A 17,178-nucleotide genomic window follows, 5' to 3' on the forward strand; every position below is an offset into this window, starting at 1 on the left:
GTACATTTTATTTTGGACACTAGTTTTTTGACCCTTGACATTACTGCTGAAATTCAACCATAGCAAACTAAAAAGTACAGTATAGTACAGTAACTAGAATTGATGCTCATTGCAACACAGTGCCACATCAAAGTCACCATCATAATCTTCTGAGAGAAGCCAAAATCTTTGAAAAAGAAATTGACATACTTAAAATTATGGTCAAAATATATTTATATGTTTATTATAACAAGCAAAATATCAAAACATGGTGACATATTACAGGACATGCTTTTGCAATAGAATATGCTACGCTATTGACCACAATATATTTTTTAATCCATGCCAACATAAACTATGATAACGTATGCTGTAGTGCAATTGTGTTCTATGCACTCAAGCACTACACACATAGTGTAAAATGCAAAATATTGTACTTATGTAATAAACTTGCATTGCTCACCTATGTATGTACTTCATCCATGTGAATAGACTGCAGTGTGATTGTGAGAAGAGTGACTTTGACCTAACACTTCTTTTCAACCGTCCACATCTTTTACGTCGACACTCCCTGGGATTTTTTAAAACATGAAATTGTATGATAAACACAGAAATGTTTTAACATGTTTTTTTTTCAACACACACACGCATACACACACACACACACACACACACTCACACACACACACACACACACACACACACACACACACACACACACACACACACACATTGTTGTGACGGGCAGCCCAGAGAGAAACTATAAGAACCGAATTACATCGAATTAAATACCACATATTTGATACACTTTAATGCAAAATAGCAATGGTAATGATAGTAAAATACCAACATATATACTTAATGTTGGGCTTCTAATTATAAACAAACACAAAATACACAGACACTCTTATTTTGAAATATCTGTTTTTACTACTTCCAGCCGCTTGGATCAAAATGCATTCTTGTAATAATAAGGAGAAAATCATATCTACAAGGCTGTGTCTATTGCAAAACAAAATATGGAACCATACAAGAATTTATTCTTACCAGATGACATAATCCTTGGTCTGGGAGGCAACCATGTTCATTTTATGCCTGCAGTTCTTGCATTTAATTTTGCGTTTTAGCAAGCCAATCATTTGCAACCATTTTATTAATTTTAAACATGATTTTTTAGTTTCTCTAGCATAAACCTTTGTCAAAAGTTTTCTTTCCAGTGAATTCATCCGCCAGATCGAGCTAGTAGGCCAACTGTTTGTCAATTTAACGACCAAGACAACCCAGAAATTAAAAACTCGCGCACTTTCATTTAATTGGCTAAATATGTTATCACGGTTGAGTGTTGGCAGAGCTGTCACGTGATCGAGCACTTCAACAATCGGATTGGCTAAGTCTCACTCCCTGAAAATTTGGTTGTCCAGATGGTAAGAGTTAACTCCATTGAGAAACATTGTTCTTATTTCTTTTTAAAATTGGTTGTTATTACTTGCATGTAAACCAAAATCATTATCAATTTTCTTTTCAGCATCAACATAACATGTTTGATCCAGAGCATTCAGTGCAGCGCCCCCCATCTGGCAATAGTAGCAGTGCGCTGGGTACCATGCATTTTACCCGGGCAAAGGCACGGAGGGGAAATACCGAGGGCGAAGGAGAAGATTCCACAAACAAAAGTGGTAAGTTGTGTTTATAAATGTAGAAGTAGTTTACATGAGGCTGATATTTCGGGATATTTCACGGGAGTACGCGTCCGACAGAATTGAAAGACGTGATTCAATTCACTGATTAATGTATTCCTTATTTTTTCTCTAATTTGTTGGTCTAAACACGCTAGACAGAAGGTATAACGTTAGCTGTTGACTTTTGACTCTGTGCTTGAGGGTCTTCTGATTAGTGATGGGGAGTCGACTCCAAAAGAGTTGATTCCTCGACTCTGACTCGGGGTTGACTCCAGCACAGGAATCGACACTCGGTGTCGACTCTGTTGCTGTGTCCAGAATCGCTCACTTGTTTACTGATTCTCGAATCCATAGCCTACATAATGCATGGCAGTTAAGTGCACAATGTCTATGGTTAAGTGCACTAATCAAGGAGTGAACGAAATGAAGCGAGGAATTCGGACACTGACGAATCGCGTCAGAGAGCTGTCGCAGAAACTTCGTCACATACATATAGCTTACTTTAGAAATAGATAACAGTCATAGTGAGTTTAGTTTGTAATTATACATACCTCCGTGTCAGCTTTAGTATTGATGGTAGCTTATATTATTGCAATAAATATAGATTTGATTTTCCATAGTTAACCATAAATAAAAATAATAAAAAACTCACATCAACAATAAACACATTAATAAGTGTACAGTGTGTGCATTTTTATGTATTGTATTAATTTTAGTATCTTAAAGGTGCTCTAAGTGATGTCACGCGTTTTTAGGCCAAAACATTTTTTGTCACATAAAGCAAACATCTCCTCACTATCCGCTAGCTGTCTGTCCCCTGAACTTTGGACTCCAAAAAACCTGGAATCGAACACCCCTACTTCTGATGTATTACAAATTTTTCATGTCATGTTTTGCAGCTGCTAATATGGACAGTCTCAAGCCTGTTAAACAACATATTCTCTGGAAGAAGAAGGCTGAGATGCTCCAGTCTCAGGTGGATGAGCTGGAGGAGGAAAATGGCTTACTCAAGAAGCAACTTGAAGAGAAGTCTGCACAAGAACAAGGTATGTATAAAAAATAAACACGTTTATGTGAAAATAATTAAATTTAAAACCTACATGGCGCTGATTTTTGTCCATAATGTTTAATTGAAACAAAAAAAGGGTTGCCTTCAATATTATAATAGTTATAGTAAAGTTCTACACAATGCAGCTTGAAAATAGAACACTACTGTATTTTTTTCTTTTTGTATCAAACCTAAGAGACTTTGTACACATTATTTGTAATTCTGCAATGTCTCTTTAGACACAGTGTAATCTCCACCACATTAATAATCAACAATAATAAACATTCTATAATGTTATTCAGTGGGTATAAGTGCAGAGCTGAGGGTGTTTAGTGTTGGGTATCGTTGAATATCAGCCTGCTACATAAAAACTGGACTCATTTAAGAGCTGTTTGTGTGCAAAATAGAGCTGTATAATTCTGGATAAATTGAGACTTTTTTTTAATGAAGGTTGTAGTTCTCACAATTCTGAAGAAAAATATTAGACAACTAAACAAAATCTCATGGAATTTATATATGGAATGATTCAATGATTCACTCAAGATTTACTTGTTTTATTATTGGACGAATCAGTGTTTTTGAATGAATCTCTTGAACGAATGATTCAAAGACAAATACATTTTTAACAGCCACTTTCGTCACCTAAAAAAAATAAAATTAAAAATGTTGCACACCCAGGAATAGATGGTGGAATTGAACTTGAATTTTACAACAACTACCTGATTCCTGACCTTAAGTATCTGATTCTGGAATTGGACTTGATATTCGATTCCCAGTTCTAGAGAAGTTATGCTCTAAACATTATTTGTGTTTGTTTTATTATTTGACAGATGGGAACATAGAGATAATGGCCACTGGAGATGAGGAGCCACAGGCCATGATGCTGGACTCCAGCACTGATACTAGCACTGATTCAAGCTCTGATGACTCCAGCTCCAGCTCTACCTCTGACTCTTCGGTTGAGGAAAAGAAGAAAAAGAAGTATAAAAAGAAGAATGGCAAGAAGAGAAGTAAAAAAAGAAAGAAGGAAAACAAAACGATGAAGAGGTCAGGCCGAAAAGGAGAGCGAGGTATGGTAGGCTCTTAAGACATGCTGTACTTATTTAGGTATTAGCCTAGGTGTTTAGGTTATCATTTGTATCTTACCTGATAGCACACGTAAAGCAAGAGAGCATTAACAGACATCTTACAGTAGGGCTGCATGATTAATCGCATGAGATTGTCATGCGTGTCTCGTCAGTAAAGCCGGTTCTGTGATTAGCGGTAAATGTTCATCACCTGCTTTCAAATGGAGCGGCACTTAATATACAGAGCCGTAGTTCGCGGACAAGCTACGCAATATCGCGTTCATAATCGAAGGCGATTCATATCGATATTGAACGCGATATTGCGTAGCTTGTCAGTGAACTACGGCTCTGTATATTAAGTGCCGCTCCATTTGAAAGCAGGTGATGGACATTTACCGCTAATCACAGAACCGGCTTTACTGACGAGACACGCATGACAATCTCATGCGATTAATCGTGCAGCCCTATCTTACAGACTTACGTGTGCTATCTGGGTTAGTGGCTTTTTAACTGGATTTGAGGCATTGTGCACACTATCCCGCAACATCACTCTTATCATCTCTCTTTTGAATGACATGAAATCAATGATGATCTGTATCTAACTTTTTTTTCTTACATATGTTTTGAATGAAGTAAATAAAGACACACTATGTATGCACTTACTTATTATGGCTGGATGAGGTGAACCTGTAATTAATCATTAAATATAAAGAATATGCTGGCTAGTTTTTACCTCATTTTTTAAACCAATAATAAGCAAATAGTCTTGCCTTAATTAGCAGACTGTATAAAATAGAACAGATGTTCTAAATCAAAGACACACCACACCTTAATCTAAGTTGTAACTTTCCTTTTGAAGAGAACATTTTTGGGAAACACTGTGGCTCACCCTGCAACTAAGACACCACACAAGACACAACATAGAACTCTGGTGATTTATTCAAATTGTTTTCTTTTCAGTTGCCTCAATTTCAGATGTGGTGAAAAGATATCTACGTGTCCTCAAACTTGTGCAAAAAGGCTTCAGGATGACCGCAGCCTTCAAGAAAGCTCACGTTTCAAGAAATGCTGTGAAAGACACGGCAGCAATTGCAGAGATTTACATAGCAGACAAAAGTGTGCTAGACCAGTTCAAGGGTAAATACACACTTTTGAAACTAGCACAACTTTGTCAAAAAAAGAATAGCTGGTGAACTGGCAGAAAAGATCATTGAAATAAAAAATAACAAACAGCTCATCCCCTTTTCTGCAAAGAAAGACTGAATGTAGGAAACAGGATGTTAGCTAAGTTTGAGTAGATACGTTTTGTTTTTCATAATTTACAGTTCAAGTTGCTTTGCCCCTACAATGACATGGTAGAGACTTGTTTGATTATTTGTAGTGCTGCCAGTGCAGCATGTTTATTTTATTTTGTTGTTTTGTTTTTGTTTTATGTAATGTTAATTCAAGTAAAGTTTGATACAACATGATTAGACTGTTCAGATCTGATGCCCTAGTGAACAATGGGTTTGTATAAATATATTGTTAATAAACAACTTTCTCTAATATCCTGTCTGTAGTGTTGGATCTATTGTAGTTCATAGTCTGGTATTAACTTCTCATTTTAAACAGTAAATATCTGGCATATAATTAATGGATGGCTGTATGTTTTCTGTTGATAGCTTATAGACTTTCAACTGTTATCAACTGTTTTTCACTTTAATTGGATAGTCCTAAAATATATCTACAAATGCTTAGTTAAGAATGTCTACTGATGATCTTCTGAATGTAAACTTTAGACTAGTTGACAAGCAACAGATGCACAACCAATGTTTAGTTGACTATCAACAGATAATAAACTAGTGATCTTGATAAAAATGAAATGGTTAAATAATTATTAATTTGATGCATTTGAGACCCTTAAGTAAGGATGATATAATATGCTCTTGATCATATGTTGACATGACTGTAGACTTTCAACTGACAGATTGATTTTGAGTAGTTGGTAGACAACTTAGAGGATGGTAACACAATCTACGGAAAGTCAGCTGACTGTTAGTTAACAACCTGTTGCGAAATAAATACTGACAGTCAGCATGCACTTTTTGTAAAATCTATAGATTAGAAATTAAAATGTGCCTTATAATCTACAGGCAGTTAGCTGAATGTATGTTACTTGTCTGTTGAAACAATGTTGTTGAATGTCAACTGATGCACTGTTGACATGCTACTATATGAGTACTGATAACTAGTAGAGTGTCAACAGATGGACTATCAAAATAAAGTGTTACCCATTTCATTTTCACGGATCTATGCATATGATAATTAGCCCTGCCTCCACTCACTCGCACAAGTTCAGATGAGATCAGCCCGGTCAACTTACTGAGGTAAACGCTGCACAGTAGCATCGCTTTTTACAACGTCAGACACATAATGGTAATTAATATGATTAGCATTTTGCTTGAATATGTTATCAAACAGTTAAGAATGTAAACATTGCTAATGTTACACAAACCATGTTTACATTCACGAGTCAGACAGTTGCTTTCTAACAATCAGTATCCATTAAACAACTCAGAACATCAATGGAGAAAGGCATATAGTTCATCAAAACATCGCAATATGAATCATGTACACCCGCCATATTGCTAAATCTAGCTGATTTTTCATATCAACCTAAAAATATACCAGGTTAACCATCCTTTGAGACTCCCTTGTGCGGTCAGTTAATGATATGCTAAAGCCCGCCGGCACATTGATGCGATTGGTTACAAGGTAGTTTGTGACGTCAGAAACACCAGCGATTTCAAACCTTTGGTTCACTGCAGTTTTAAGGAGAAAATACTCAACAATGATGTTGACATATGAATTTGCACATAGTTTGTCTTAAAGCATGCTACAAACAACAGATAGACATATAAACAACATTAAAAACATGATTTTCTCCAAAGGGGGGCTTGAATGAGTCATTTTTTTAGCAGTATATTTCATTGTACACATGGGGTACTTTTTTATTTCTGTGTGCACCAAACTCATCTTGAGTGTTTGCTGCTAAAAAGTTTTTTTTTTTTTTTTTTTCATCTGACCACAGAACCCATCCTGTTTGAAGTTCCAGTAGTATCAGTTACTTTTTAAACATTCTATGGTCAGATGAAACAACAACAACAAAAAACGAGCTTTTTGGCAGCAAACACTCAAAATGAGTTTGGTGCACACAGGAATAAAAAAAAAGTACTCCATGTGTACAATTAAATATACTGCTGGATCTTTAATATTGAGGACCTATTTTTCTGCTGGAGATCCTGGACATCTTGTTCAGATACATGGTATCATGGATTCTATCAAATACCAACAGATAAAAAATCAAAACCTGACTGTCCCTGTTAGAAGTCTTAAAATGGGTCATGATTGGATCTTTCATCAGGACAGTGATACAAAAACAAATAAATGTTTAAAATAAATGATCAAAAGGATGAACAATGCAGATTTATTTTCACAGCCTTCTTTGGTCATATTTACAAAGGGTATGAATAATTTTGAGCACACCTGTATATATATTAACGTAATAGAATACATATTTGAAATACCTCTCGTGCAACTGTTTTAGTCATGCAAGTACAGCTTCAATGTCTTTCAATGGGGAAACATCAAATTCTCCAAAGTTGTTCCCTTTCATGGGAACATCGACGCTGCGTAAGCACTTTGGGAACGCCTCTGCGTGTTTTTCGTCTTGAAGCACTCGTGAAATCGAACCAATAGTGTGACGGGACGTCAGAGCGGGTGATGTCACGGACCAGGAAACTATAAAGCACCCCTGAGAACAAAGAACGCCAGCTTCTGAAGTCTTCAGCAGCGCTCTGTGTTATCGTGTGTCTATTCTCCAGGCGTATCAAGCTGACCTGCTGGGGGAGATAGATGAGAGTGGCGAGGCAACTTTTGATTCTATCCAAGAGCTCAGAAAAGCGACCGACTTAGCTCTCCGGGCCACCAAGGAGACGGCAAAATCCATCGGCCGGTCTATGGCAGCACTGGTGGCCACGGAGAGACATTTGTGGCTCAATCTATCTGATATTAAAGAAAGAGATAAGTCAGTTCTCTTGGATGCATCTGTCTCCTCCTGGGGCCTCTTCGGCGACTCCGTTACATCGGTCGTCGAGAGGTTCCAGGAGGCAAAACGTCAGTCGGACGCATTCCAAAAGTTTCTGCCTCGCTGCTCTGCCGAGGTTGCTGAGCGGGAGCAGCCTCGGCCATCTACCAGCTCCTCAACAGCGCATAGGGCACAACAAAAACAAAGCGTTGCCACCCGTGCTCCCCCGAAAAGATCTTGGGGACCGGGGAGGGCGACGCAAGTGAAGCCTTCCAAGGGTAAGACAGATCTGCGGACTGTCATTATCGCAAGGAAGGCTTCAAAGAAGTCCTGACGCCAGGGGTCCAGGACTTCCGAGGGCAGCCCCCTCCGAAGAGGGTCCTGTAAAATCAAAATATATAAAATTGATCCCTCTTCGGCGCCCTTAGGGGGCCGTTCTGCCAAACCCCGCCATCTTGTGCGTTTCAGGGCGCAGCGGTCCCCGCCGACCCTCTGAGGAGGGCCGGTCAGCGCTTGATTCGACTGTTCCCTGCCGGTGCGCCGCTTCAGGGCATCGAGCCAAGTGCTCAAAAAACACCAGAGGCCAGCCTCGAGAGGCTGGTTCCCTTAGTAGAATTTCTGGAAGAATGGAAATGTCTTCCCAATATTTCTCAGTGGGTACTGCGAATGATAGAAAAGGGTTACAAGATTCGGGTCTCGCCCGCCCCAGTTCAACGGGGTCCTCCCTACAGTGGTGGGCCCCCAGCAGTCTCTGGTTATGGAACAAGAAGTTATGACACTTTTGCAAAAGGGAGCTATAGAGAGGGTTCCTCCCCCCAGCAAGCAGTCAGGGTTTTACAGCCGTTACTTCATAGTTCCGAAGAAGGATGGAGGGTTGCGTCCTATTCTAGATTTACGCATGTTAAATCGCTCAGTACAAAAGCTCAAGTTCAAGTTGCTTACACTCAGACAGATCACCACACAGATCAGATCCAAGGATTGGTTTGTGACAATAGATCTGAAAGACGCTTACTTTCATGTGTCAATCCATCCTTCACATTGGAAGTTCCTCAGGTTCGCTTTCGGGGGCGAAGCTTACCAATACAAGGTTCTTCCGTTCGGCCTATCCCTTTCACCCCGCACCTTCACGAAGTGCGTGGATGCAGCACTGGCTCCGTTGAGACTCCAGGGTATCCGCGTGCTGAATTATATCGACGACTGGTTGATTCTAGCTCAATCAGAGCAACAGGCAGTTCAACATCGAGATGTAGTTCTGTCACACATGAGAAGGTTAGGGTTGAGGCTCAATGCCAAGAAGAGTGTGCTTCTACCAGCTCAAACTACCAGCTATCTAGGGGTAGTTTGGAATTCCACTACGATGCAGGCACGTCTGTCTCCTGCCCGGGTGAATTCCATTCTCTCAACCGTGAAAGGGGTGAAATTAGACCAGTCACTCACTGTAAAACAGTTCCAGAAACTGTTAGGTCTGATGGCAGCCGCTTCCAATGTGATACCTTTTGGTCTGCTGCACATGAGACCGTTACAGTGGTGGCTCAGAACCAGGGGGTTTTCTCCGAGGGGAAATCCTTTTCGCACAATCAAGGTCGTGCCTTGGCGGTGTGGAAGAAACCCTGGTTTCTGTCCCAGGGTCCTGTGTTGGGAGCTCCTTGTCGTCGCAAAATGCTAACGACAGATGCATCTCTCACAGGCTGGGGGGCGATCATGACTGGTCGCTTAGCTCAGGGTCTTTGGGGGGACCATCATCATTCCTGGCATATAAATCAGCTGGAGATGATGGCAGTATTTCGAGCACTCAAATACTTCCTCCCAGACCTAAGGGGCCATCATGTGTTAGTTCGTACAGACAACATGTCGGTGGTCTCCTATATCAACCATCAGGGGGGTCTGAGGTCTCGCCAGCTGTGCAGGTTATCCCATCAGATCCTCCTATGGTCCCAGGGGAAGTTTCTCTCTCTGAGAGCAGCTTATATTCCGGGACATCAAAATGTGGGGGCAGACATCCTGTCGAGGCAGGGGCCGAGGCCCGGGGAATGGAGGCTCCACCCCGAGGTGGTGGAGCTGATATGGAAAAATTTTGGTTGCGCAGAAGTCGACTTATTTGCCTTGAAAGAGACGTCTCATTGCCCGTTGTGGTATTCTCTGACTCATCCAGCCCCATTGGGGTTGGATGCTATGGTACAGACGTGGCCGAGGCTGCGTCTGTACGCATTTCCCCCGATTGCTCTGCTCCCCGGAGTTCTGGAGAGGGTTTGATGGGATGGGGTCCGTCTAATATTGGTAGCCCCGTTCTGGCCGACCCGGATATGGTTCACGGATCTAGTATTCCTTCTTAGAAGGCTCCCCCATGGAGATTCCGATTAGGCAGGACCGTCTGTCTCAAGCGGGCAGCACAATAATTCACCCCCGCCCGGAGATATGGAAACTGTGGGCCTGGCCCCTGAGGGGGCCGAGCTCATAGAATCCGGTTTCTCAACCGAGGTTGCAGAGACCATTCTCCACTCCAGAGCTCTGACCACGAGAAAACTTTATGCATATAAGTGGAAGCTGTTTTCTACTTGGTGTAGCCGATTTCAGGTGGATCCGTTCCACTCCTCCATCAGTCATGTACTGCAGATTCTCCAAGAAAAATTCTCGGATGGTTTAACTCCTTCTACACTGAAGGTATATATTGCAGCGATTTCCGCTTATCACGCAAAAATAGAAGGTGTTTCTGTGGGTAGAAACCCTTTAGTTATACGTTTTCTCCGTGGTACTCAGAGGCTGAGGCCTGTAGTACGCACAAAGACTCCGTCCTGGGACCTAGCCATTGTGCTGGAAGGGTTAGCTGCGGCTCCCTTTGAACCATTAGAGGAAGTGTCTGAGAAGTGCCTCACGTTAAAAAACATATTTCTTCTGGCCATAACATCTCTCAAAAGAATTGGAGACTTACAAGCACTATCAGTTGCTCCTTCATGCCTAGATTTTGCACCTGGAATGGTCAAAGCTTTTCTACATCCTAGACCTGGGTACATTCCCAAGGTTCCTACAAATGTCCCAGGGCCCATTGTGCTGCAGGCCTTCTGTCCTCCACCTTTTGCAAATGCGGATCAGGAAAAACTAAATCTGCTCTGCCCAGTGAGTGCTTTAGATGCTTACGTCCACAGAGCTGCCCTGTGGCAAAAGACTGAACAGCTATTTGTATGTTACGGATCTCCTAACAAAGGAGGTCCAGCGTCCAAGCAGAGAATGAGTAAGTGGGTGGTCGAGGCCATCTCGCTTGCTTATGAGTCCTCCGGGCAGCCTTCTCCTTTGGCTGTCCGGGCGCATTCTACCAGGGGTATGGCTGCCTCAAAGGCTTTGATGTCGGGGGTTCCCCTCAATGATATATGTGATGCTGCTGGGTGGTCGTCTCAGCACACCTTTATTAGGTTTTATAACCTTCATTTGGGCTCCACTCCAGGGTCCTCAGTACTGTCGTCCTGAAGAGATAACAGACAGGAATTTGGTCTTATGGCCTAGTTGGGATAGCGTTCCCAAAGCGCTTATGCAGCATCGATGTTCCCATGAAAGGGAACGTCTCGGGTTACGTCTGTAACCCTGGTTCCCTGAATAAGGGAACGAGACGCTGCGTAGCTTAGCCATACTCCCTGCACGCCTGTGAGCGTCTGCTTCATCCTTAATCCAGAAGCTGGCGTTCTTTTTTCTCAGGGGTGCTTTATAGTTTCCTGGTCCGTGACGTCACCCGCTCTGACATCCCGTCACACTATTGGTTCGATTTCATGAGTGCTTCAAGACGAAACATGCAGAGGTGTTCCCAAAACGCTTACGCAGCGTCTCGTTCCCTTATTCAGGGAACCAGGGTTACAAATGTAACCCGAGACGTTCTCCAAGCTTACGATTGTCACTAGTTCCAGCACTACGTTTCCCAGCATCCCTTCTGTCCTGCACCTGCACGTCATCATCATCACCTGCACTTGAAGTCACTCACCGTCATTTTCCCTCATCAGCACTCCCTTTATAAACAGTCACCTTCCTCACCATTGTTGTCCGTTATCTTACGTGTTACTGCTGTGTGTGTAAACCTCTGTTCCTGTATCTTCCATTGGATTGCCTAGTAAAGTTTGACTCTTTGATCTTGATTCCTCGTTGTGTGTATTCCTACACAGCAACTTGTAACAACGATTGAGTTTTATATTTTAAATCACCAATGAAATCTGACAACAACTGTCTCATAAATCTTAATAGCAACCTGAGCTTCTAACGGCAGCTGCAGTGACCCAATGGCTTGGGGTTCAATTTATGAGTAAATTAAGGTCTGTGGTAAACATAACTTGACAATACTGATGTTTTGTTCTACAAAATAAATTGCATATACCCATAGGCGTAATTTGCGGGTGGGATGGGTGTGACATGTCCACCACCACTTTTTGCCAGGGTCGATACTGCCCCCACCACTTTGCGTGCGAAACACCTTGCGTCGCGGATGTACATAATACAAGTGAAACATCTCCAATTGACTAGCAGAATATTAATTTCATCCGTTTGTTAAATAAGAGGAGATCTGGCACTGGAATTTTTTGGAATTTTTTAGTTTTGCATTTTTAAATTAGTTTTAAATTAAAGGGGACCTATTATGCCCCATTTTGCAAGCTAATTTTGTAAAATAAGTCTCTTATGTCCCCAGAGTGTGTATGTGAAGTTTTAGCTCAATATCTCACAGATAATTTTTTATAGCATGTTAAAATTGCCACTATTAGTGGTTCAGCAAAAACGAGCCATTTCAGCGTGGTCCCTTTAAATGCAAATGAGCTGCTGCGGCCGGCCTAAGAGGGCGGAGCTTCACGACAGGACACGCTATAATGTCAGAAACTGCGGCACCAGAACAGGTATAGTTTAGTTTAATTACGGTATTAACTAATATTGTCTTCTTGTTTTTATCCACTATATTAGTACAAGTCTGTTGTACCGTCCGAATGATGGCCAAAACTATACAGATGGGTTTTATGACGTTTATTGTACTTCACACAAAAGATGAAGCGTCCGTTTTCACTCTAGAAAATCACTGTAAGAGCTTAATAAAACACTGCAAGTGTGCATTAAAATATTATCCATTAACACTCTCTCTCCCTTGCATTATCATCACCTACATAGCGAACACAGAAAAACACAAACACTCGTTACAACTAACAGTAAACTCATATATAAAGACCTTATGCCTTTCGGGTGGTGCTTAATAAACTGGTAAACTTTATATCTGTAAATCAACTCCGATGAACTGTAATAAAAGCCCTCACCTTCATTATAATGTCGTATCCAGTATCACTCTGGAGACTGTAAACTGGATCACGAACAGTTTTTACTTGTATATCCTTGAGTAGAACATCTCTGAGTAGCAGTCTCTGTTTTGTATTGATATTCGTTCACTAAGCAGTCCGGTGTGAAATGATTTGCGCAGACAAAACGAATTTCGACAGAACTGAGGGAGCATTTTCCTGGAAAACCAAGTTAATCCACCTCGTTTTTTTAGCAGCTCAAATTTAGGGAGTAAATGGAGAGAGCGCTGTGGATTAATCCATCCAGCTCCAGAACACCTAAAACGCTTGGGAGACATTCAGTGCAGTAATGGTGGACTGTGTAAACTCACTGTGAACTCACTCAGGGTGGTTCTATGTTCAAACAGCAGTGTCTGTCAACATTCATGGGCGGGGCCTGTGGTTAATGTGACATCACACTGCCAGGGATCTGGAAACGGCTTGTTCAGAGACACTGCTTATGATTTATGGGGATTAAAAAAAGGAGTGGCTGGATTTTTATCACTATAGGGTGGTTGTGTTCACACACTGCCAACACACATTTATGTCCAAACACCATGCAAAAGTGAATTTTGCATAATAGGTCCCCTTTAATATTGTTTTCAAATTTGCTATAAATTTCAGTTTAATTTTAGTTAGTTTCTGTTAACTGCCCCACCAAGAAAAAGCCATTTGAAAATTTTTGTTTGCATTATGTCACTAGTTACCACACTCACTGTATTTTTTTTTTCAATACATCCCATAATTTTAAAAATATCGGCCTCTACCAAATGGTTGATATGACACTTAAAGGTAAAATAATGAAATGCATACACATAGTATGAAAATCAGAAAATATGAAATATAATACTAATTTATTTTAAAACATAATCAAAATAAAATAGTTTTATATATTGAATCTTGTTTATTTATTGAAATATTCCATAAAATATTTCAGATTTTCATTTTATCCCAGGAAATTACGTTTTCTTGTTTTTTTTTTTTAACAATAAACTAAAATAAATAACACAAATAACTAAAAGTTACGGTGGTGCATTGCTGCCACATACATATTATTTTTTCCACTCAATTATGTCGTTCAAACGACATCTTTTCTCGTTCAAACGACATACTATGTCGTTCAAACTACATCTTTTGTCGTTAAAACTACATATTTTGTACGTGACGTGTACGAAAAATACCTTTATCTGATCTATAATAGAGAATTTATATAGCCTAGATCAGTGCCTTTATCACACTTCTGCACTCGAAAAGCAGAAGCAAATATATTTTCGATGTCTGCATCGATGGCAGTGCAGAGTAATGAACACAATATTATTGTTTTATTGGCCTATATGCAGTTTCTAATAGCCTAATAAAGCACAATTTTATCATTTAGCATTCCTTATTTTCTAGAAAATATAGGTTTATTGGCCTCAATGAGTCTGAGACTCCCGGTCAGAGATTGTGTCTCAGACGACATTAAATAATTTGTGAATACTTGTAAATATTCATGGCATAACATTTGGAAAAATGACTGTACTGCAGTTCTGTGGATGTTTTGCCTAGGCAAGGTTATTAGCCTTTAGTTAACTAAAATAAATAAACTATTTAAAATATTTACGCTAATCGAAATAAGCCTGAAATATGAGAAAATATAAATATTAGTTGAAAATTATATTTAATTGCGTTTTTTTTCCCCTGACCTTCAACCGATGCGATCCTTTCATTAACCAACAAGATTGTTAAATTAGAATTAAACGAAATTAGAATGAAGAAAAAAAAATCCCATGGGTTTATTTTTAGGCTATATGCACATAGATGAAACAACAAAATATGAGGATTCTTTGCATCACATGCAGCGCTTCTGGAGAAAAAAACAAGATGAAATCTTATAAAAGGAATAAATAGCCTATTCATATATAGCTAGGCATACACAAAATAAATTAAACCTAAATAATTAACATATGAAAATGAAAGAAAAAAACTGCGACAAGTAGACCATCTATATGATGAGTTGATTCATTTTTGAGAAGCAAGTTCACGGAAAGGAATTGCTTGTGTTTATTTTTCAAGCAATGTTATTGTGAGTGTACAAAAATAATAGTTATACCTTCACATATTCGAATGGTGTTACTCTTATGACCATAAATGTCTGAGTATGACTGAGTAGGTTTTTTTTGTCAAAACATAACTCAACCAGATGGTAGAGATGGCTCAGTCAGCTTGAGTTAAGTTGGGTACTCCTCTCAATGAAATATAGTGACTCAAAATGTGCTCAACCATTTGGTCGAGCAGGCAGTTAAAGGGTTAAAACTGCTCCGAGACATGAAGGTTGAGGATCCAAATGCAGTATTTACTAGAAGGGTATCCACAATCGTAATCCACAAAACAGGCAAACAGTCCAAACAATAATGGTTTATATAGGCTGGAAATAACAAGTTAATGATACACAGCTGTAGACAATCAGTGATGATGAGACCAGGCAGAGCATTATGGGGGATGTAGTCTGTGATACAGACAAACACTAATAGCACTAGATCATCTAAATCAACATCAATCTTGTGTTTCTGAAGAGAATGAGTCAGTGTTTAATATGATCATCATGCTTTAGGTGTAATATATGATCCCTGTCAATCAAACTGAACAGACTGAATTCAGTTGATTTTCATGACATTTTCATCTATCTATTTTCATCGTGACATTTTCAGCAGAAGTGAAACTGGTGTGTTCCAGTCCAGATCATGTGACCAATCAAACAGTGAGACTGAAAAGCCCATTTGCATTGTCAGGGTGGAGTGATTGTGATCCTCTCAGAATAGAGCAGCTCTGTCTCCAGAGACCATGTTCAAACCCCAAGAGCTTTATTTGACTTTATTTCCTGCTACATCAAGCTTGTGAAAAGCACCTGCATCTTCATCTGTTAGTTGAATGATGTTGTCAGACACAAAGTGAACTTGTTGAGAAGCTTTATTGAATGTTACAGCAGATTGAAAGATCACACAGTGCTTTGACACGCCAGCTCTCTTTCAGTATTGAGTTGTAAATCACTACAGCTGCAGCACTAGACTCATGTGAATCCTGCCTGACACAGGACACTCAGATACGGCTCATCTTCAGGAGAGAAACATCAGCACTCAGAGCTCTTGTGGAACGAGACCTCATGAGGAGCTCCATCATGTGTTACTCTGCAGACGTACACCTCTCCCTCTTCCCAGCGTGCTTTGCTGAGGGTCAGGACGCTACTGCGGCTGTAGCGGCCGTCCCGCTGGCTCTCCGCGCTGGTCACGACCCCCTCGGTGACCTCTGACCCGTCCAGTGTCCAGCTCACCAGCGCCCCCTGTGGAGAGTAAGAGCTGAGCAGGCAGAGCAGTGCGGCTGAGTCTCCAGAGATCTGCAGAGAAGAGGGCGGCAGCAGAGACACTGAGGGCTTCACTGTGGGACCAGCTGCAGGAGACAAACACAACACATTCACACACACAAAGAAAACACACTGTTTCACTCACAGCATTTCAACAGCAGCAGAAATCACCACAATCTGATCCTTCATGACATTCAACATCACTAGAGCTGATATAATATACAAACTACACAATCACTATATATATATGAAACTCAATTTCAAACTGCAGTTTTGTGACCAAAGCCAAATTAAAATTCTATCACTGTTAACAATTACAAAACAATAAATTAAACATTTATATACTTAAACATATTTTATATAAATTGTACTTTTTATATAAAGCACTGAATTATGAGCACAACATGAACAAAAGAGATTCAGTATCATTGACTGAAATACAGAAAGTAACATTTACATTCTGATGTTAAGTCTTTTCATAAATATATGATATTGACAATGAAATACATCTACAATAACTATATGAATTATGTTTAGATTTTTTTTTCTGAACGTTTACATTATATAATCATAAAACAATTTGTAACACTTTCTCTTATATATAACACATTTTTAAAGTTTTTTAATGCACCTTATAATGCACTGTTTTATCTCATGAATAATTGTAACCATATTTATGATACATTATAACACTTATCTATTTATTGA

The 17,178-nt window shown here is 40.0% G+C and overlaps 1 gene segment (V, D, J or C); it reads right to left on the bottom strand.

Annotated features, from left to right (window-relative positions):
* Nucleotides 1-15,794: 15,794 nt before the first annotated feature.
* Nucleotides 15,795-17,178, bottom strand: part of LOC137015518 (Ig kappa chain V-III region MOPC 63-like) — a 55,410-nt gene continuing 54,026 nt past the window's right edge. Inside the window, 1 exon segment of the V gene segment in view lies at nucleotides 15,795-16,556. Within this exon segment, the coding sequence occupies nucleotides 16,240-16,556 (317 nt within the window).

Source organism: Chanodichthys erythropterus, chromosome 24 (genome assembly GCF_024489055.1).
Source record: "Chanodichthys erythropterus isolate Z2021 chromosome 24, ASM2448905v1, whole genome shotgun sequence".
Lineage (NCBI taxonomy): Eukaryota > Metazoa > Chordata > Actinopteri > Cypriniformes > Xenocyprididae > Chanodichthys > Chanodichthys erythropterus.